The following is a 24453-nucleotide window of genomic DNA, read 5'->3' on the forward strand; positions in this document are numbered from 1 at the left end:
CATGTCAGTTTGCAAACCATCCTCGCACAGTCACCGTCATTTGTTATCCTGCCAACGAACCGACACGTCCTGTGAGATACATTTCCCACAGTGGCTTCCCCTCCATTTCCTACGGTTATGTTGATGACAAGATGCTGAACAGTGATTGTCAAAGCGATAATGACCGTGAGATGACGATGATAATGCATATGATGATGTTAATAAACACATGTTCCCTGGGCAAATGTCAGTATCTTCTCCCTCCCTACCTCCATGCATGGTGATAGTTGCTAAGCAGCAGACAGCTCGTTGAATGGCATCTCTACCACACTAACAGGAGTCTCTAAATGGAACAGGCCCCATTTCTGAAATGGGTTTGATTAAAAAGAATATCCTCGGCTCCCAGCAATCTAGGGTATTTATCCGAGTCATTTCCAAATGGTGTGTCATATTATTCAAACTAAAAGTTCTTCCCTAAATCAGAGAGTGACTCAAGTTCAACATTTTACTTCCTGACATTAGTAAGTGTAAGAGAAGCACAAGCTAATGAGGAGCCAAACTGTATACATTCGGTGCAGTGACAGTAATATTACAATAAAGTGCATGAAGTGAACAAAGCCAAAAAGCGGGGAATATAAACTAGCTACAGACACCTCTTCAGATAAATGAACCGGTAACTCTCCAAGTGAAACCCGTGGCAATCGTTGCTTTTAGAAGAAAATTACAAAACAGACACACACAACTAAGGTTTATACAGAATCTACCAAGCATGTCTTGCTTATAATATCCTTCATTTCAAGTAACCCTCAAGATCCTTGGTGTCCACATCACTGAGGACGTATCATGGCCCTCACACACCAGTACCGCCGGGAAGTAGGCATAGCAGCTCCTCTTCTCCATCAGGAGGCTGAAACGATTTAGAATGGCCCCTCAGATCCTGAGGAACTTTTACAGCTGCTCCATCCAAAGCATCCTGACTGGCTGTATCACCTTCTGGTATCTATTTATCCTTCTACTGGTCACTATTACTCCTGTTTACATGTATATATTACCACTAATTTATTGCCATAAGTATTTACATATTCCTGCTACCGGTCACATTTCAGCCCTGTTTACATGTATATCCGCCTATCATGCCTACCCTTACAGTCTTACGCACACACACACACACACACACACACACACACACACACACACACACACACACACACACACACACACACACACACACACACACACACACACACACACACACACACACACACACACACACACACACACACCACTTATGCTGCTGCCATACTGTTTAGTATTATTATTATTTATCATCCTTATTTATCATCCTTTATCATGTACATATCAACCTCAAATACTGCACATTGTACATTTGATATTGGCACGGACCCTGTATATAGCTGCCTCTCACATTTCTTATTATTTGTGTTTTCGTTACTGTATATTTATTTATTTATTAGCTATGCTATTTTGATATTGCTTACTGCACTGTTGGGTGGGGCTTGCAAGTCAAGCATTTCACTGTACTTGTGCATTTGACAATACAACTTGAACTTGAACCTACTAAACTACAAGGCTAATGATCATTCTCTCTGCAGCTAACAGCGTTTCAGAAACAGAACATTACAGAAAGGTTAAAGACAAAGGTTCAAAATCCACACCCTCTAATAAAAGAGAAGCCGTATCCAAAGGCTTGAATTAAGTGGGAATGAAGATTTAATAAGCACTGGCAAAAAGAGCAGGCCAATACTATTGTGTACAGATTTGTACAAGCATCTTCGCATGAGGCATACAGTATAGCAGGGAAAGAAATGAAATAAGAAAGCATAGAATTGTGCATCGAACCAATCCTTGACCTAAAAAAGATACCAACAGCACATTCACAACAAGCACGACCAGCTGCACTTGTAGACAAGCAGGCATGCGTACGCACGCACGCACGCACGCACGCACGCACGCACGCACGCACGCACGCACGCACGCACGCACGCACACACACACACACACACACACACACACACACACACACACACACACACACACACACACACACACACACACACACACACACACACACACACACACACACACACACACACACACACACACCACACGAGGGGTCACCCAGAGAGGAGGATTTTGTTTACCTCAACATGGGCTGTTTGGGGTGAGCAGGCGGGTCACTGTCCTGGTGTTGAAGGGGCTTTTTGGTCACCTGCTTGTAAATGTTCCGGGCCATCACCCCCAGCCACAGCATGGTGGAGAGGGACGAGTAGTGTAACACCACGCCAACCTGCACCAGGGGACACAGACAGACATGGGTCACTCACTGTATCTATCTTCACATCATAGAAGGCTCGTCTTCACATTCTTCATGTCACTCTCACTTCCACTATGTTCGCACCCAGTTGATTCACAGAGAGAGTTCTTTTCCCAGACACAACGAGCATGTCATCAATGTCACTTCTAGTGTCTTTCTAGAGATCCCAGCAGGATCAATGTCACTTCAAGTGTCTTTCTAGAGATCCCAGCAGGAGCGGGAAGACTGACTTTTTAACTCATGCAAAATGGTGTGCGCGCCTGCGTACTCGGGGACACACCCGCCATCAATACCGTTAGAGGACTCAGGACAGGTACCTTGAGCCGTCAACAATAAACAACAATAGGAATGTCAGTCACGTCTACAATGCTCTTTACAAAATGGGATGCTTGTTTTCCAAACAGACATTGTATTCCATCCATTGTTCTTATATTCATGCGTTATGCTTGAATGGGAATTGATCTCGCATTGTTTTGAGGCTTCATCAAGAGAAATAAAGACAGCTACGGGGAGAGAAAAAGAGTGAGAAAATAGGAAAGAGAGAGAGAAAACTTGAAATTCATTGTCTTTCTTTTCCCAATCACACTCCTCGGTTTGCTCAGCAGACCCAACACTAAGAGGCATCCAATCAAATAACTGGCTCCAGTCTGCTATGCTTAACCAACTCTACAGGGACGAAAGGAGTCATACAGGAGAGTCAGACATGATACTGATTGGAAATAACCTTGAGGCTGGTTAATGGTGGAAGAAGCTCACAGTGAGTAGGTGGTGGTCTGTGATTCAATCATAGCTCTAACCCACCCACTTTGGACTGAAAGGAACGCTGGCTGAATGGACAAACAACCACTACGGTAGGATGGAATGGAACCCGAGTAAAAACATTTCAGGGAGTGAGTCTTATTGCCACACACTGAACCAGTCTTTGACCTCAAGAAGATATGAACAGCACATTCACAAGAGAGTGACAGTGGGTAGGGCTGGCACAATTACCGTATAACCGATGGTTATGGATGAAGACCGGCATGAAACTAAAATAACCGTCATAACTAAAAATTATTATTATTATTTTTTTTTTTTCGTCGAACGAACATCTGACTGAAGTGACCACAATGTAGCAACAGCACACATAGAAATATAATGAATAGAACAGACTTGGAACCTCTAACCCTTGCTATTTGACTGTTAAACCCACGGGTACACTAGCAACGGCTGCCTGATATTGTGATGCAATAATTTCCATGGTAATGTAGAATGTCATAAAAAGGATGTTAACTGATGATGTTAGCTCATCAGCTGTGATTTAAATAGATTTGTTTTGCATAAATATTTGTTTTATATGTTGTGAATAAAGTGTGTAAATGTACTTCACACTTTCTCCTCCCCAATTGGTAGTTACAGTCTTGTCCCATCTCTGCAACTCCCGTGCAGACTCGGGTGAGGCGAAGGTTGAGAGCCATGCATCCTCCGAAACACGACCCCGCTCTGCTTCTTGACACACTGCTCGCTTAACCCGGAAGCCAGCTACACCAATGTGTCGGAGGCGACCGAAGCCAGCATGCATGCGCCCGGCCGCCACAAGGAGTCGCTAGAGTGCGATGGGACAAGGACATCCCAGCCGGCCAAAAGCTCCCCTAACCTGGATGACGCTGGGCCAATTGCACGTCGCCTCATGGGTCGCGGCCGGCTGCAACACAGCTCGGGATTGAACCCGGATCTGTAGTGATGCCTCTAGCACTGATCGGTGCCTTAGACTGCTGCGCCACTCGGGAGGCCCAAAACTAAAATAAACTTCAATAAACTTAAACCTCAGATTCTTAGGAACAATTTGATATGCAGCAATTGAGACTGCATTTAGAATCGCTGTTTTTAGCCAGTCTGCTAACGTAGTTGAGGGGGAGAGAGAGAAATGTTGCTTAGCGCCTGTCCCTCGTCTCACACACACACACACACACACACACACACACACACACACACACACACACACACACACACACACACACACACACACACACACACACACACACACACACACACACACACACACACACACATACACACACACGCAGGAGAGAGAAAGGAAGGAACGATGGAGAGTAGGAGGCAGAGAGGGATGAGGAGAGATAGAAAGATGGGGGAGAATAGATTGGAGGGAATAAGAGGACCACTGGCTGATAAATGCCCTCAGCAAGCACTACCAGTCCACCCACCAACCCACCCACCCACAAACACACACGTAAAATTACAAATGCTCATTCTGTTTGTTTGATATTAAAAGGCCTGTATCTTCCCATGTTTAACACATATTTAACACATATCTTAGTTGTCTAGATGGCTTCTTCTACCTCTCTTCTGACCAATTAGTCTGTATAATGTAAGTATACACAAACACACACACACACAGTAGTCTAAGTCTATGTGAGGGAGGAGCATAGCCGGTGCTTCCATAAACTGAATTACATTGATAATAAAGCCTAATTAGCCTACTCCTGTCTACACAGAACTAAATAAAATCAACCCAAATAGGCTACTACACCAGAAAGCATGATTTGGCCACACAAGACCATTAGCTTCTGAAAAAATAAATAAGCTGTGGATTGTTTTAAATCGCATTGCCTACAGTCTGAAGGGCAGTCGAAGGAAAACATAGTTTGGAAAATTGCTATTGCTGTAAAGTGAAGACAATGAAAATACTGTAATCTGTCTTTTACCCACATTAAAAAAAATAGTATGGTATAAATACTGTAGTATACACTGTAGTATACTGCAGTATTTACAGTTAACTATAGTATATACTATAGTAATTAATGTAGTGTTTTTGCAGATTGTAGTATACTGTAGTATTTACTGTAGTGTTTTTGCTGACAATACTGCAGTGCTTACTATAGTGTTTTAGTTTTATTATCTTTGACCTAGAAGTAGAGGCTTTATCCTTGAGGAAACCTACTGGAGAAATACTAACATAACACATTTTCCATAACCTGTAGGTAGGTAGGACTGGGGTCTGAGCAGATAGTTTTCTATAACCTGTAGTTAACAAAATATATGGTCTATACTTGGCATGTAGGTTTATCACTTAAGGGTGGCACAAATTGGGATATGAGGGAGGGAAATGGGCAGGGTATATGCAAATTGAATACTGTAGTATTTACAATAGTTAAAGTGTAGTGTTTTTGCGGACATTACAGTGGTATTTCCTATAGTATTATATAGTTTACTACATGATTTTATAGTAAGTGCTGTAGTATTCTATAGTAAACTATAGTATTTCTTTCACATGGGATAGTTATCAAATTTCTCAACTTAATTGAGCGAACAGTATCTTATTGGCACCAGCAGAGAACATCGGCCATATCCCCGGTGAGTGCGCACATTCACGCTTTATCACTAGCTAGGTTTCCATCCAATTGGTGACAGATTTCCATGCGAATATTCTAAAATCTGCAGAACACATTTCCCCACCAGAGGTGTTCCCATCATATTGACTTGTTGTGGATAAAAGGCTGTGCTTGATGACGTAGCGCACATAAAAATAACTTTTGTGGTTACATTCCCATGTACCGAATAAAGAATTTAGTTAAGTGGGTTCCCATTGCATTTTATACTTTACTGATGGTTTTGTCACAAACAACTGGTGCGTTATATAGTGAAATCCTATAGTGAAATCCTGTCTTAGGTCAGTTAGGATCAACACTTTATTTTAAGAATGTGAAATGTCAGAATAATAGTAGAGAGAACAATTTAATTTCCCAGTGGGCCCACATTCCCAGTGGGCCCAGTGGGTCAGAAGTTTACATACACTCAATTAGTATTTGGTAGAATTGCCTTTAAATTGTTTAACTTGGGTCAAACGTTTTGGGTACCCTTCCACAAGCTTCCCACAATAAGTTGGGTGAATTTTGGCCCATTCTTCCTGACAGAGCTGGGGTAACTAAGTCAGGTTTGTAGGCCTCCTTGCTTGCACACGCTTTTTCAGTTCTGCCCACAAATGTTCTATAGGATGGAGGTCAGGGCTTTGTGATGGCCACTCCAATACCTTGACTTTGTTGTCCTTAAGCAATTTTGCCACAACTTTGGAAGTATGCTTGGGGTCATTGTCCATTTGGAAGACCCATTTGCAACCAAGCTTTAACTTCCTGACTGATGTCTTGAGATGTTGCTTCAATATATCCACATAATTTTCCTTCCTCATGATGCCATCTATTTTGTGAAGTGCACCAGTCCCTCCTGCAGCAATGCACCCCCACAACATGATGCTGCCACCCCCGTGCTTCACGGTTGGGATGGTGTTCTTCGGCTTGCAAGCCTCCCCCTTTTTCCTCCAAACATAACAATGGTTATTATGGCCAAAATAGTTATATTTTTGTTTCATCAGACCAGAGGACATTTCTCCAAAAAGTACAATTTTTGTCCCCATGTGCAGTTGCAAACCGTAGTCTGGCTTTTTTTATGGCGGTTTTGGAGCAGTGGCTTCTTCCTTGCTGAGCGGCCTTTCAGGTTATGTCGATATAGGACTCGTTTTACTGTGGATATAGATACTTTTGTACCTGTTTCCTCCAGCATATTCACAAGGTCCTTTGCTGTTGTTTTGGGATTGATTTTCACTTTTCGCACCAAAGTACGTTCATCTCTAGGAGACAGAACGCGTATCCTTCCTGAGCGGTATGACGGGTGCGTGGTCCCATGGTGTTTATACTTGCGTACTATTGTTTGTACAGACGAACGTGGTACCTTCAGGTGTTTGGAAATTGTCCCAAGGATGAACCAGACTTGTGGAGGTCTACAACTTTTTTTCTGAGGTCTTGGCTGATTTCTTTTGATTTTCTCAAGATGTCAAGCAAAGAGGCACTGAGTTTGAAGGTAGGCCTTGAAATACATCCACAGGTACAGCTCCAATTGACTCAAATGATGTCAATTAACCTATCAGAAGCTTCTAAAGCCATAACATAAATTTCTGCATTTTTCCCGAGCTGTTTAAAGGCACAGTCAACTTAGTGTATGTAAACTTCTGACCCACTGGAATTGTGATACAGTGAAGTGAAATAATTATTTGAAAAAATTCCTTGTGTCATGCACAAAGTAGACGTCCTAACTGACTTGCCAAAACAATAGTTTCTTAACAATAAATTGGTGGAGTGGTTGAAAAACGAGTTTTAATGACTCCAACCTGAGTGTATGTAAACTTCCGACTTCAACTGTATATTATTATGGACAAAAGAAAGAGAGTATTTTTATTTGTCAAATGGCAGCCAAGCATCGATGATCATGTCACCAGAATAAGACCCTCGATATTTATTGGAAAGGAGCTTCAAGCTCATCCCTCATTGCACTTTCACCACCCTGTGAAGTTCATCATAACTTATTTAATTTGTAGCCTAATAAACGGCATGCTTTCCTGAGTCGTAGTGGGAAGACCACACAACCTGTCATCGAGTGACTCCTACTTCGATATGAAGGTTATTGTATAAATATTTGTGAATAGAGCGTTTACACCGCCATTTCTCACATAATTCATTTTACAGACACAAAAAGATCCCACCTTGTCTAGCGCATTTTGTTTTGTCGACATTTGGAAAGTTTACCAACACATTTGCTGTTTACATCAGGCCTATCGTGAATTTCTTTTTTATGCAACATGTACTTTACTCACGTAAAAAGGTTGGAGGGAACCTGTTTAGTCTTGGGTGACTGCCGCTTGAAAATGTATTTTTGGACTGTAATTTCCTCCTCCAGGTTAGATGGATGTCATATTGTATTTGTGTCTTCCCTTCTCGTAGACCTATTATATGGATCAGACAACGTTGCTTTTATTGATCTGTTTGTCAGTGTCAGCAGAGCAGACAGCCCTGTAATTTGTGTCATATTAAAAAACGATTCTGCTAATGTCTCCAGTCATATAAAGTGTAGTAGAATTGCATGAAATGTGCTTATAAAAAGGCCAAAAAATGTTCCTGTGCAAACAAAGGAGAAGAAACGTGTCTGATATAGGCTATAAAACGTCACAATAGCGTTCGAATTGGCTGCTGGGGGGCAAGGAGACCCCCCCAGTTTCGCTAAAACCATTGACAACTACGTGCTGTTTGGTTTGAATAACTATTTGGTTTTAATACCATCAACTCTTGAAGAGCATAGTCAGAACTACACATTTCAGAGTATTCCACATATAGCTCTATCGTCGGAGTTTTACTGCAATCAGTAAAACATCAATTGATCATAGGGCGGGGCGGTATTCCGTTTTTTACTATATACCGGTACTGACGCATGGACCGGTTTGGGCTTTTACTTTACCTTCTATAACGGTATTTCAATGTTTGGTTTGTTAAATGTGATACACAACTCCAGTGTGTGCAATGTCTGTTTTTATAGTTGACTCCATTGTCTTTCTCCCTTCTGCTACATGCCGCTTTCCACTCCAAGCCCTGGCCCCTGTCACTCAAGGAGAGAGCATTTGCTCACCCATTGAGTCAGGAACGCTTTCTTGCCATTCACTCTGCAGTCTGCATGGTCAGATAGATGCAACAAGATGTTGGTGACAACAATGCTGATTTCCTCAAGCGTTCTATAATTACACTAGTAGTTTGTGTAGCTTACTGTCTGCAAACTATTGTCTGCTAGTTTGTCTTTTCTTAGCAAGTTGTGGCTAAAATAAATACTGTTAGCTGCTAATTGTACTCGCTATTTAGCTGGCTAGCTTTGGTTCCTACGCTGTCAATAATTCCTTCCTGGCTTATTCATTCGTTGTCATGTCAAACAACAATGTATTCAAGGTGCTGCTAGGTGTCGGTCATGACATTTTGTCAGTCGGGTTATTGTCATATAAAATAATGCAGGTCTCACGGTAATTGACTGTTAATTAACATAAAGACGTTAAGCATCTCCAGGCCTCCATGCATACAAGCCGCTGATACGTGCGTCTACATTTAAAAAAGTTTAATAAATCTATTTAATATACACCATAACAATAAATCCATTATTTATTGTAGGCAGGTCATTATGATATGAGGAAAATGTATTTCAGAAGAACATATTATGAGTTGGCCTACTGTATGTTATCTGGCTATGCACTATGCCATAGGCTGTAGACATGTTTATTTAGCAGACAAAATATGTTTATAAATCCTTTGCGATTATTTTATATTATATGCTTTTATAGTAAAAAGAATATAATTTAATTTAGCTGAATAAAATATAAATTATATTTTTCCCATTCCAGAGCGAGTGTGCACGCATGTGGCAATGTTAAGCTTAAAAGTAATCATTTGTAACAGGTCCTCTACACTAGATTTAGCATTATTTGGAAACTTTAGTTGTGAAGGATACAAACCTTATTAGTATGTCTTAGAAATCAAAAACATATATGGCCTGCATGATGCGACTAGCTATTGATGTTTTGAGAAAGTCTCAAAAAAATCTTGCTCTCTGTTCTTTGCCTCATGATGCACAGGCCAGGGACAGTGACATCCATACACCCACAACGTTTTTTAAGATTGTAGTTATGTTATGTGGTTTTGCTTGTAAATACTTTTTACATGAGACTATTCTCAATTTAATCTTGTCTTTACTAATATGTAAAATTAGTTTTGATTTACAATGGCCCATTATCAACTGGGCAGAAAGAGGGGCAGGGGGGAAAAGACCTGCCTGTTACGCTCGTTGGTGGAATGAGTGAACCAAGGTGCAGCGTGGTAGGCGTACATCTTCCTTTATTCAATGAACACAAAAAAACAAAAAAAACAAACGAAACAAACGAAACGAAACGTTTAGTAGGGCTAAACAGCACAGTACCAAAACAAGATCCCACAAACTACAGGTGGAAAAAAGCTGCCTAAGTATGATCCCCAATCAGAGACAACGATAGACAGCTGCCTCAGATTGGGAACCATATCCGGCGAACAAAGAAATAGAAAACATAGATTGCCCACCCTAGTCACACCCTGACCTAACCAAATAGAGAATTAAAAGGATCGCTAAGGTCAGGGCGTGACACTGCCATCCGTATGCAATCGAATAACTGATGGAGGCCACTTTCCCGCTGGTTCGTTTTCGTACTCATGACTGTAGGGTGACCACATTTAAAAAAAACAAATGCGGGTTGGATGGCGAGCGTTGCTGCACAGCTATTTTCAGGTCTCTCCAGAGACGTTCAATCGGGTTCAAGTCCGGGCTCTGGCTGGGCCACTCAAGGACATTCAGAAACTTGTCCCGAAGTCACTCCTGCGTTGTCTTGGCTGTGTGCTTAGAGTCGTGGTCCTGTTGGAAGGTGAACCTTCGCCCCTGTCTGAGGTCCTGCGCTCTGCAGCAGGTTTTCATCAAGGATATCTCTGTACTTTGCCCCGTTCATCTTTGCCTCGAACCTGTCTAGTCTCCCAGTCCCTGCCGCTAAAAGATATCCCCACAGCATGATGCTGCCACCACCATGCTTCACCGTAGATATGGTGCCAGGTTTACATACTTGACGCTTGGCATTCAGGCCAAAGAGTTCAATCTTGGCTTCATCAGACCAGAGAATCTTGTTTCTCATGGTCTGAGAGTCTTCAGGAGCCTTTTGGCACACCTGATTGGTGGAGTGCTGCAGAGATGGTTGTCCTTCTGGAAGGTTCTCCCATCTCCACAGAGGAACTCTAGAGCTCTGTCAGTGACCATCGGGTTCTTGGTCACCTTCCTGACCAAGACCCTTCTCCCCCAATTGTTCAGTTTGGCTGAGTGGCCAGCTCTAGGAAGAGTCTTGGTGGTTCCAAACGTCATCCATTTAAGAATGATGGAGGCCACTGTGTTTTTGGGGACCTTCGATGCTGCAGACATTTTTTGGTACCCTTCCCAGATCTGTGCCTCGACACAATCCTGTTTTGGAGCTCTACGGACAATTCCTTCGGCCTCATGGCTTGGTTTTTTGCTCTGTCATGTCAACTGTGGGACCTTATATAGACAGGGTGTGCCTTTCCAAATCATGTCCAATCAATTGCATTTACCACAGGTGGACTCCAATCAAGGTGTAGAAACATCTCAAGGATGATCAATGGAAACAGGATGCAGCTGAGCTCAATTTCGAGTCTCATAGCAAAGGGTCTGAATACTTGTGTAAATAAGGTATTAATTTTTTACATTTTATATTCTTCAAAGTAGCTACCCTTTGCCTTGATGACAGCTTTGCACACTCTAGGCATTTTCTCAACCAGCTTCACCTGGAATGCTTTTCCAACTATCTTGAAAGAGTTCCCACATATACTTTTTGGCTGCTTTTCCTTCACTCAAAATCAAATCAAATGTTATTGGTCACAAACACATGTTTAGCAGATGTTAATACGAGTGTAGCGAAATGCTTGTGCTTTTAGTTCCAACATTGCAATAATATCTAACAAGTAATCGAATAATTACCCAACAACTACCTAATACACACAAATCTAAAGGGATGGAATAAGAATATGTACATATAAATACATGGATGAGCGATGGCCGAGCAGCATAGGCAAGGTGCAATAGATGGTATAAAGTACAGTATATACATATGAGATGAGTAATGTAAGATGTTAACATTATTCAAGTGGCATTGTTTAAAGTGACTAGTGATCCATTTATTAAAGTGGCCAGTGATATGAGTCTATTTATTTATTTAACCTATATTTAATTGTGCATCTGTAAAAGTTTGTCAGGGTTTTAGGTGACAAGAGAAATTTCACTGTTGCGCCTTCTTCACCACACTGTCTGTGTGGGTGGACCATTTCAGTTTGTCTGTGATGTGTACGCCGAGGAACTTTAAAAAACTTGCCAACTTCTCCACTACTGTCCCTTCGATGTGGATAGGGGGGTGCTCCCTCTGCTGTTTCCTGAAGTCCACGATCACCTCCTTTGTTTTGTTGACGTTTGAGTGAGAGGTTGTTTTCCTGACACCACACTTTGAGTGCCCTCACCTCCTCCCTGTAGGCTGTCTCGTCGTTGTTGGTAATCAAGCCCACTACTGTTGTGTCGTCTGCAAACTTGATGATTGAGTTGGAGGCGTGCATGGCCACACAGTCATGGGTGAACAGGGAGTAAAGGAGGGGGCTGAGCATGCACCCTTGTGGGGCCCCAGTGTTGAGGGTCAGCGAAGTGGAGATGTTGTTTCCTACCTTCACAACCTGGGGGCTGCCCGTCAGAAAGTCCAGGACCCAATTGCACAGGGCGGGGTTGAGACCCAGGGCCTCCAGCTTAATGATGAGTTTGGAGGGTAATATGGTGTTGAATGCTGAGCTGTAGTCAATGAACAGCATTATTACATAGGTATTCCTCTTGTCCAGATGGAATAGGGCAGTGTGCAGTGTGATGGCGATTGCATTGTCTGTGGACCTGTTGGGGCGGTATGCAAACTGAAGTGGGTCTAGGGTGGCAGGTAAGGTGGAGGTGATATGATCCTTGACTAGTCTCTCAAAGAACTTCATGATGACAGAAGTGAGTGCTACGGGGCAGTAGTCATTTAGTTTAGTTATCTTTGCCTTCTTGGGTACAGGAACAATGGTGGCCATCTTGAAGCATGTGGGGATAGCAGACTGGGATAGGGAGTGATTGAATATGTCCGTAAACACACCAGCCAGCCGTTCAGCGCATGGTCTGGGCCAGCAGCCTTGCAAGGGATAACACGTTTAAATGTCTTACTCACGTCGGCCACGGAGAAGGAGAGGGCGCAGTCCTTATTAGCGGGCTGCGATGGTGGCACTGTATTATCCTCAAAGCTGGCAAAGAAGGTGTTTAGTTTGTCTGGAAGTGAGATGTCGGTGTCCGTGACGTGCGGTCCAACTACCATCATCTAAAATTCCATGACCATCACAGCCCTAACAGTGGGAGGAGGAGACGCAGAGAGAGAGAGAAGAGAGAGGTATGGGGGAGAGAGAGATGGAGAGGGGCAGGGGATAGAATTGGTGGAAGGAGGTTGATGGAGGAAGGGGATGTGCATTTTCTGTAAGTGCTGACTGAGACTTCCAGAGTCAGATCCAGGGCTCCTTGAAGTTTGCCTGTCAGAGGAGGTGGTGAGTAGCAGTTCCCGTGTGGGAAGTGGATCCCTGCTGGACCTGAGAGGGATCTATCCACAAGTGGGGCAGAGGGTGGAGGGATGGAGGAGGGTGGTGGGGTGTGTGTGATCACACATATCCTTCCAGCCAGCTCCTCCAGTGAACGACCATGTAATCATCCCAGATACTGCCACCACTGCTGGGAACAGGGGAACAGCCTCAAACCCACCGGGATGAGAGGAGGGGTGGACCAAAATAATCAAACTGGACCCAAAGAATCGACTTCGGCTGTTACCCATTAAAAATGCAGTGTTTCTACATTAGGCAACATGATTAAATCAGAAAAATAGCCAGTGGTGAGGAGCACCAGAGGCATGTGCAGAATAAACACCTGCTGTGGTGATTACATTGAGAGATGGGTAATATTTACATGTGTGTGAGAAGCATGGAGATTTGATCGATTGCAGCAGTTTCTTCACAGGCATCTCTCAAGCGGTGGCATCTCGGCAAGATGGCTGCTCATAGACGTGTTGCTAATGCATCCATGTCGACAGCGAATCTGACGGGGAATATGCTAATTGTGCCGTAATAAGGCTCCATTACACGGCGGGGGAACAGGTGGGTCAATAGGGGGGCCCCCGCGTTTCATGCCATTACACCGGCCGAAACGTGTCATTGGTAGTTGTCGACACTCGCTTGGCGGGCGTGACACGAACCAGAGGCTCCTAGCCTAGCTAGCCGTCTCTCTGTGAAGCCAAGCCTCCCGACAGGCAGCCAAAGCACGCCAGGCACTGTTGGCTTCAATAAGATAAAGTGAGCTACAGTGATCTGTGCAGCTCCATATTGAGGTGGACTCATTATGTTTTAGAACAAGACGATGTCTAAACTTCTTGTGGCGGGGTGGAGAGGCAGCAGCCTCAGCAGTGTCCCAAGTGACTCTGCCTGGTTCTGACGAGAGAAGAAGAGCCTTGTTGATATAAATAGAGGATGAGTTGGAAGCCTTTGAAACCTCAACTGAAAGGTAGAAAGAAAGAAAGAAAGAAAAAACATAAATCTCTCGCCAGCTAAATGACACGCCAGCTGACATGTTCCAATTGATGTATCAAATCCTCTTTAAAACCTACAGTATCATCTAGATATCAAACTCCCAAAACTTAACAATGTGTCTGGTCGTCTTACTCCTTATTTTGTCAAGACACGATTGAGTCTTTCGCTAACCCTGACATTTTAACACCAACCATTATATCCATCTACCTATCATCGTCCTATCAATCTTCCCAAAACCACAATATGCATGCATACGGGAGTTTGGTTTTCTTAAGACTTCAGCATCAGTTAAGCCAAAGATTGATGGAGAGGTTAGCATCTCTAGATCTATTTAAAAGCTGAAACATCTCTTACCTGATGTCTCCAATGAGCTGCTTTATCTAAGTAAGGACTCAAGGACACCCCTCATGTCACAATTAGCCAACCCAACGTTATCCTGCCCTTGCTGCCTCCACGCTCTCCTCTAAAAACAGTATCTATGGCAGGATCCTCTCACAGTGACAAATCTCCCATGATCTCTTCCGTTTTAGAACGTCTCAGAGCCAAGCGTTATTGCACCCAGCAGGAGAGAAAGCACTGCAGTTAGCTAACCTACACAGGCATACAGGCCCCGCAGCGCTTGCTGATGCCTGTGTCTCTCTCTCTATCACCCTTTCGCTCTCCCTCACTATTTTATCTCTCTCTCTCTTGCCCTCTCTCTGTCTTTCTCTCTCTCGCTCACAGTCTCAGGCTAAGAGACGGAGGTGCCAGCCACAGAGGCAGGCAGAGTCAACCGGTAGCCGACAGCAGTAACGGCAGCCATACTCCTACTCCCCCTGAGACGACGGCAAAACAAAACCCTCATTAGGACAACAAACTGCTAGGTACAAAGCCCCTGGTGGCCGGGGGCGGGAAACCTGGAGGGACAGGCAACATCACAGCATAGGTACGGCCAACCAGGAAGACAGCTAGCTAGCTGTAGCATTCATGTGTGTACCGTAGTGGTTGGGTATTAAGCTGTGTGGACTGTATTGTCTCGCACCGTGTGTTGGGAGTCGTGCCGAAGCCTTGGTGGAGCATATTCATCAGAGCATCAAAGAAGGACAAGAGAGAGAGAGAGAGAGAGAGAGAGAGAGAGAGAGAGAGAGAGAGAGAGAGAGAGAGAGAGAGAGAGAGAGAGAGAGAGAGAGAGAGAGAGAGAGAGAGAGAGAGAGAGAGAGAGAGAGAGAGAGAGAGAGAGAGAGAGAGAGAGAGAGAGAGAGAGAGAGAGAGAGAGAGAGAGGTACTACACAGTGCACACAGAGAGAGAGGAGTACTACACAGTGCACACAGAGCATCACAACCACCGCCACAGCGCACCTCAATAGACATTCATAATCAATTCCCCTGGAGAGCTTTGAGAGGGCAGGAATGAAAAGGCAGTGCACTTACTGCTTGACAGATGATGGGGTATTTGATTCGATTGATGCCTCCGGCAAACACAGTGAAGGTCAGAGCTGTGTGGAAACAGAAGTTGAGGAGCATGTGCCATCCCTTCCGACTGATGCGGATTGTGCTGCCAAAAGAAGAGAAACCCACACCGAATAAGCAGTCAGTCAAGTAAATATGAATGGTACAGAATATCAGGGGAATGGATTAAACATTGACGCAGAGGACGTTGAAGTTGTGAGCGTTTAAAAAAAAGACACGGTTCGTCATTCAGATCATTTACTAGGATACAAGGGGGTTGAGGTGTAAATCTGGTGGAATGCAATTGCATCGTTTGCAAATGAAATGTTGTAAATAACAATCGACATATCCCCTTTGATTCAATTAATGTACCGACTTCAAAGCCCAGCCATGTCATACAATTCATCGTTCAGATCAGGGATGAAGAGACAATAGGGGGATGAGAAATAAGGAGATGAAAGTCCGGTCAATTGAGTCCGCTCAATTGTATAAAAAAAAAAAAAAACTGATTGATTCCAGTAGACTGAGTCAATTGACATGCAACACAATAGAACCCCATATTGTGAAATAGGAAATTAACTAGTGTTATGCACCCTTGGGCATGGCCCTTAACCTATTTTGCTACTCCTTGTCCAGCTGTTGGAAAAAAAACCTAAGGCTATATGGATCAGCCAATCCAGACGCAGTATCCAGGGTAAATAAACTAGATAGAAACAAACAACATAAACACTTATCCTGACATCTATCCAGTATCCTAAATCAGCATTATCCTCATCATGTTCACCAGTGTGATTATAAATCAGGGGGGAAAAGTGTACAGGAAAGAACCTCTGTTGTTTGTGAGAAACAAACTTGCAGAGAGGGAGTGAGAGAGAACAGAGAGTGAGATAACAGAGAGAGAGACAGAGAGAGGCCAGGGAGAGAGAGAATGAGTGAGAACGAGTGAAAACAAGCAAGAACAAGAGTGAGATAGACTGAGAGAGAGATATATATATAAAAAAAGTGAGAAATAATGAGATAACGAATGAGAGGGAGAGAGAGAGAGAGAGAGAGAGAGAAAGAGAGAGAGAGAGAGAAAGCAGCAATAACCTACGAGGCGTGTCTGAGTGTTATGTGCCAGAGAGGAGAGGAAGAGCTGCTGTTCAGGTGCTGAACTCTACCCAGGAGGCTCCAGGAGAGGCCCATAAATCACTGCAGCCTCTACCTGCCTCCCAGTGTTTTTCATGGGCTTGGCTATGGGCTTTCACTGCTTCAAGTGCATTAACCTGGCACCCCTCCACTTCATCGTTTCCCAGAGAAAGCATGTGGCTAAACTGACCTCCCGCTTGTTCTCCTTGGCCGAAGGGGAAGGAATGTTCTGAAGGGTGAACTTGGAGTCCGAATGGAATGGGACCTTGATAATAGGCTCACCAGCATCGCTATTCAGTATAAACACTCCCTTTGCTTGAAATACACTAACGTTCTGAAAATCAGTGAAGCGGTGAAATTACTTCTACATGTATGGCAAAACTGACCCCTCACTTGTTCTCCTTGGCCAAGAGGGAGGGAATGTTTTGAAGGGTGAATTTAGCCCCAGTGGAATTAGCACTTGTGTGAGCTCACCAGCATCACTATTCAGTGATGCTACATTACACACTCCCTTGTCTTGGAATACACGTTATGTCAGAAAGTGAAGTTATTTTCGACATATTTAGGGCGTTATCCCGATTTGAGATCTGCCTGCACAACTCAGACTTTCACATAAATCATTCATTGATATCAAAGGGAGACTGGTGTGCATGGATCTCAATTCCGAATGTGGCCCTTAGAGCATTTCTACTGTAAGGAAGACACACCTTTGGGGATGGAGGGAGGCAAAGCGGTTGGAGTGTTGTACTCCTGCTGCAGCTGTGAGACGACCACTTGTTTCCTCTGACAACAAGTGTCTCCTGACTGAAGTCATGGAGCCACTGACACCGTCACTCCTCCCAGACTACAGATACCATGTGTTTTCATAATCCCTCTATCCCTACAGCCCTTCATCCTGTCAATGTCTCTTTCTCTCTCTTTCTTAGAGTCGCCTCATACTGATGCCAACCGAAAACAATGTGTTCATACATCTTCATGCTTCATTACAGCCTATCTATTCATCTGCTTTCCATCAGAACCAAAAGTAGTATAAAAAAATGTATAATTTAATTCATCTGTCATTTCAGAGACATTGAATAACTTTTTTTTGGGGGGGGGGTCTTTTATTCTCAGCATAGTGAAAGTATAAAAGGACTGAATGATCGATCACATTAAGTTTCAGTCACTAACTCCATTGTTGGTGATCTAGTGAGTGCCTAACAAAGGGAAAATGAGGCCCAAAAAAATAACACGCTATCCAGGTTGCCTGGAGACCACACTGGATCATCAGTAGAGGACGACTAGATGAACTGAAAGATAGCACAGCCCTCAGGGTTCGAAAGACCTACGGAGAGAGGTGACCAGATGTGGTCAGGATCTTATAGACATATCAGATTGAGCCATCTCTTTGAGGCAAGCGGTAGTGGGTTATTGGGAGTGTTTGGCTCACACGCACACAAACACACACACACACACACATCCCCCCCAAACTCACACAGAGACACACACAGAAATCGTCCGCTTCAGATGTCTGAGTCAGACAGACTGCAGAGCTTCATGCAGGCCCACAGCGGCTGACTCACAGCTCAGAAGCATGACGGAGGGAAATGAAAACAAATTCTCAAAAGTAGGAGAAGTGGTGTGTTGTGATGGATACATGGATCTGGATGTGTGTGGTTTTTACTAAGCTTAGTTGGTTAACTAACGGTGAGAACTCACTTCAAATCCTCTGAACACAGACCTAAACACACACACACACACACACACACACACACACACACACACACACACACACACACACACACACACACACACACACACACACACACACACACACACACACACACACACACGCAAACACAGTTATCCAAGGGTTTTTACCTGTGGTGCACTATATAAGTGATGATGGAGGCGAAGAGGCAAAGCAACATGACGGCCGTACAGGCATACACGACCGGGTGCAGAAACTCCCCAGGGTACGGGGGGAAAGACAGCACCTTCTTCAGATCCTAAATGAGAAAGAGAGAGAGAAACATGAATTGCTTAGAAACAATGTACACGACTATGCAATTGTACTCAATGCTTTGGCATAATCTGCATTACAATAAAGTTACTTGAATTGAATTCAGAGAGAGAGAATGGAGAGAGAATGGAGGGGAGAGAGAGAGAGAGAGAGAGAGAGAGAGAGAGAGAGAGAGAGAGAGAGAGAGAGAGAGAGAGAGAGAGAGAGAGAGAGAGAGAGAGAGAGAGAGAGAGAGAGAAGAGACAAGTTGAGACAAGTGGCCACAAGAAAAGGGCAACCAGTGAAGAACAAACACCATTGTAAATACAACCCATATTTATGTTTATTTATTTTCCTTTTTGTACTTTAACTCGCACATCGTTACAACACTGCATATAGACATAATGACATTCGAAATGTCTCTATTCTTTTGGAACTTCTGTGAGTGTAATGTTACTTGTACATTATGATTGTTTATTTCACTTTTGTTTATTATCTACTTCACTTGCTTTGGCAATGTTAAGATTTCCATGCCAATGAAGCACCTTGAATTGAATTGAGAGAGAGGGAGAGATCGAGAAAGAGAGAGAGAGGGAAAGACATCAGGGTCAGACAAAACAGATATGGTATCATATTTCACATACCATGTCGACAAACAATGTACAAGAAAACGGTTCACCCGATATGGATGAAAATACCCTCAAATGAAAGCTGACCATCTGCAGCTTCATAGTCATTGTATCATTTCAAATCCAAAGCACTGGAGTACAGAGCCAAAACAACAGGCAATGTGTCAACTTTTGGAGCTCACTGAATACGGATAGTGTATAAAGATTTAGTTGGGTATACATGGATTTTTCTAAGCAGGAGGCTACTGGTTTAATCCAATAAGGTATTTGACGAGTAGTTTTGATAGGTTCAGTGAAGATAGTAAGTTGTCCTGTCAAGTGGTAAATGTTTGAATGTGGTGTAAAGGCTCAGGGGCTAAGAGTCAGAGCTAGTCTCAGTTACCATTATAGCCTCAGTGATGAGGATGGTGATGGTGATATGTCCAATGAGACACGTTGACCCTGAGAACTTGCTCTTCTACGTAATCGTAACCCCTCTGGACAGATAAAGGTCCTGTCGTTTACACATTGCCATGACGAAAGCTGAGAATTGCAGTTGTACTTGCAACCAGCGGCCTCCCTCCACCTTTTGCCTAGTTCCCTCTCTTTTCTTTTCCCTCTCACACTCTCTCCCCATCTTTCCACATACACATCCTCTAGCTCTCTCTCTCTTTTGCCCTCTTTTTCTCTCTCCCTCTCTTCAGCTTCCTCTCCATCCCTATTTTCTCTCCCTCTCTTTCCCTGCTCTCCCTCTGCCTCTCTCGGTTCAGACTCCATTAGACTGGCTGGTGATGTTCTGAGTGGTCGTCTCTCCCTGTCACACTGTTACATATCTGTAAGAGATCTAGATCAGCCTCTGGTCACAGCCCTCCATCCCTCCCTTTCCCCTGCTCTTCTCTCCCCTGACTGGGCCTATTAGTGCTCAGCACACAGGGCAGCAGAGGTCACGGGCCCCTACAGGCCCCTGAATAAGCCTGTGGGTGAGCCCAGGGAAAGGATTCTGCATGGCTGGTCAGGGAAGTTGTGATAGAGAAGGACAACTGTGTAGAATAGACTTACAGCCATGAACACACACAGCCCTGGGGGACAGCCCTGTTCACTACCATGTGTCTTCTATCTGTAGATACCTCAGCAGCGGTGCCCATTCAGTTCAACTGATGTGATGATCACAGTGCAGCCAAATCAATGGCGCTAGCTTTCGTGTGTCTTGATGGAAGGGATGTGAAAGCATCGCTCCAACCCCCCTATCCCGTGCAGTTGATGATCACAGTGCTGTCAAATCAATAGAGCTAAGCTAGCTTTCAGATTTCTTGATGGATATGACCCTGAAAGAGGAGCAAACCATTCCCAGAGAATGACGCACATACTGTAGTTGTCACGATGATGTGCGTGTTCTCATTGTAACGTGACGGCACAGTAACGGCTCTGTGTGAGCCCTGTAAAGGGCAACATATGCTTCCAGATGTGTAGGACAGATGTAGGAGAGATGTAGGAGAGATGCAACTCGATGTTGAAACGTTCTCAATGAGCATCTGCTACTTTAGTAATGTGACATTAAGAGTGAGATTCATTCTGATTATCCATGTCCCCAGGAGCGCTACGTATGTTTTGTTCATTCGGAGAACACGTTGACTGGATTGTTTGCGTGACATAATTTTTTTGGGGGGGGGAGGGACCATTGTTCATCTAGTAATGAGCATTACGGAATGTATGTGATTCTGTGAGTTGCTTTTCTTTCGGTTGCCCAGACACAGCATGCACAATAGAAATGAATGGTATAACAATGTATTGTGTAATTTCTATTGTAAATAAGAATATAATATTTTTCTATAAACACTTAAAGTGTAACTGACAGCTTTTTAGCAACATGAAACCTCATTAAAATCTGATCATCAAATAAAATGGTATTTGTCACGCGCCGAATACAACAAGTGTAGACTTTACTGTGGAATGCTTACTTACAAGCCCTTAACCAAGAGTGTAGTTCAAGAAGAATAAAATATTTACCAAGTAGAATAGAATTAAAAGCAATAATAAAAGTAACACAATAAGAATAACAATAATGAGGCTTTATACAGGGGGCACCGGTATCTAGTCAGTGTGCGGGGGTACAGGCTGTGAGGTAATCTGTACATGTAGGTGGGGGCGAAGTGACTATGCATAGGTAACAAACAAACAGCGAGTGTACAAAAGGAAGGGGGGGGTCAATGTAAATTGTCCGGTGGCGATTTTATGAATTGTTCAGCTGTCTTATGGCTTAGGGGTAGAAGCTATTGAGGAGCCTTTTGGTCCTAGACTTGGCACTCCGGCACTGCTTATCGTGCGATAGCAGAGAAAACAGTCTATAACTTGGGTGACTGGAGTCTCTGACAATTTTATGGGCTTTCCTCTGACACCCCCATGAACAATGACACTTTTTCTTAAAATGTTCTGACAAGCAAGCACTTAGAAATGGTAATCTTCACATTTTCATAAATATAAACACAACATGTAAAGTGTTGGTCCCATTTTATTTTTTATTTTTTTATTTCACCTTTATTTAACCAGGTAGGCTAGTTGAGAACAAGTTCTCATTTGCAACTGCGACCTGGCCAAGATAAAGCATAGCAGTGTGAACAGACAACACAGAGTTACACATGGAGTAAACAATAAACAAGTCAATAACATGGTAGAAAAAAAAGATGTTGTTAAATGACTCTAGACCCTCCCCTGTGGGTGGGTCTAGGCCCTCCCAGGCCCACCCATGGCTGCACCCCTGCCCAGTCATGTGAAATCCATAGATTAGGGCCTTATGAATTCTTTAAAATTATTGCATGTTGCATTTATATTTTTATTCCGTATACATATAGTAAGACATTTGTGGAAATTCTACAGCAATATAGAGTGGGAAAGCAGTCATGCGTTTAGACAATTAATTGACACTGCGGTAAATAAAACATCTGCCTCGTCCAGGACAGGAGTCTACGCAGACCAGTGCGTCATAGCCAATCAGAGCTACAGTAGGCCTTTATGCAAACAAGCCATTTGCCACACGGGCCTGCCATCATTCATTTTGAACTGGACTGTGTGTTTACAGGCAGTTGCAACAGCGCGACTTCTGATCATTGGAAGCAATCTACAAAAGTCACAAAATACACCTGAATGGATTTCTGCAAATATGTAAATACCACAGAAGTTCTCTTACATTTGGGAACTTTACAGTCCTGTTGATCAAACAACCATAAGAAAGTAGGCTATCTGTCCCTATATGCACATCAACAACAACAAGATCATCAACTAATGCTAGCCAGAGCAAGATGAGCTAAAATCTAACAAAGGAACATTAGATAAACCCTCTCAAACCTTTCTCGTTGGCTGGCCTTCAAAATTGCACTGATAAACAATGGGGAATAGTAAGTAGCTTGCTCGTCCTTCTGCAGCTTGCCTGCCAATGCATGCTTGTACAAACCAAGCACCTTAGTTAACTGGCTAAAGTTGCCTAGCTTGCTAGCTAGCTACTTCCAGACACAAATGAGAGAACACCTCACTCTGACCATTTTACTCGCCCTAGCAGAGCTGGTTAGGCTGTTTATAAGTTATCTAGAGCATTCGTGACTAACTATTCCTTTTTTTTGACTACGCTTACTGACACCCATCATATGCAGCGGGTGTTGTGCGTTTGTCAATTCATCAGTTATTCTGCTCTCTGGCACACCCAGATGAGAGTGCTCAGAAATCGGAATAGAGCGCAATCGTGAATTTGCGAACACGAGAGATATGCTAACTGGATAACAGTCGTTCCGAGTTCAGCATAGCTTGCTAGCTAGCAAAGCGATTCACATTTCTTGCTAGCTAACCAATGACACCTGCATCTCTAGCTGTGTAGCCACCAAAAAACGTTATGAGGGGAAAAATTCAATCACTCACCCACTCCTCCAATGACATGACATCCTCTATGCAGCTAGCTAGCTATCTAGCTAACATTAGGCTTAGTGTTTTTAGCTTGCTACATAAATACATACGCTAGCCTTCACAGCCTTAGCTACATTTGTCAATTTTTGTCCGAAATATTGAGTCATATAATATTGAACAATATTTTTTGGACTACCAAGAAATCTATTGGTGAATTCTATTAATCATGCATTGAACTGTATCCACCTATTCTGCCAAAAATGCCTTACTGTACGTCATGGAATGTTGAGTCAAATATAACCTATTTTTAAAACCTCTTATGAAGTTGATTTTGTAACATGAACTGTTTGTTTCATTTCTGCAAAGTTGTTAAAACGATTTCAGTTCCACTTTAATAATTGAACATGTTTCTAAACACTTCTAAATTAATGTGGATGATACCATGATTATGGATAGTCCTGAATGAATAATGAATAACGATGAGTGAGAAAGTTACATATGCACAATTATACAACGGGGGGCGGGGTCTAAACCTGAATGCTGATTGGTTAAAACCGCATTCCAGCCGGTGTCTATTCCACAAGTTACCACCGGCTAAATCTATGACGTTAAAATTGATATTTACTCTGTTCCAGTGAGAAAGTTACATATGCACAATTATACAACGGGGGGCGGGGTCTAAACCTGAATGCTGATTGGTTAAAACCGCATTCCAGCCGGTGTCTATTCCACAAGTTACCACCGGCTAAATCTATGACGTTAAAATGGATATTTACTCTGTTCCATCTGACTGTGCAATCCACTGTCTCATCAGCCCAGCCAAGCAATTTATAAATTTGATCTCCGCTATAAAAAGCATCTAGACCTTCTCACATTTCTTTTAGACTAACATTTCGTTTTCAACAGCGGAGATTTGTATCAACCTTGCTGTCTGTCTCTCCGAAATTTGCAACATTGTTTCAATATTCAACTCCAGCTGTCCCATAGTAATGAACGTGTCAGGACGAGACAGACAGGCAGCGTTTCTCAGCCAGTCGAAATCATGAATCAGCTGGCATCATTTTTATGGATATATAC

At 43.3% G+C, this 24453-nt stretch overlaps 1 protein-coding gene across 2 annotated transcripts in view; it reads right to left on the bottom strand.

Annotated features, from left to right (window-relative positions):
* The window catches only part of LOC139570722 (adhesion G protein-coupled receptor A3-like), a 266327-nt gene that overhangs the window by 26240 nt on the left and 215634 nt on the right, over positions 1 to 24453 (bottom strand). For both annotated transcript variants that reach the window (XM_071392854.1, XM_071392853.1), the window contains exons 15-17: positions 18757 to 18884; positions 15751 to 15874; positions 2142 to 2287 (exon numbers count right to left, since the gene is read on the bottom strand). In XM_071392854.1, the coding sequence (XP_071248955.1) occupies positions 2142 to 2287; positions 15751 to 15874; positions 18757 to 18884 (398 nt within the window). The remainder of the gene's footprint in view (positions 1 to 2141; positions 2288 to 15750; positions 15875 to 18756; positions 18885 to 24453) is intronic.

The sequence above is a fragment of the Salvelinus alpinus genome, chromosome 3 (genome assembly GCF_045679555.1).
Source record: "Salvelinus alpinus chromosome 3, SLU_Salpinus.1, whole genome shotgun sequence".
Taxonomy (NCBI): domain Eukaryota; kingdom Metazoa; phylum Chordata; class Actinopteri; order Salmoniformes; family Salmonidae; genus Salvelinus; species Salvelinus alpinus.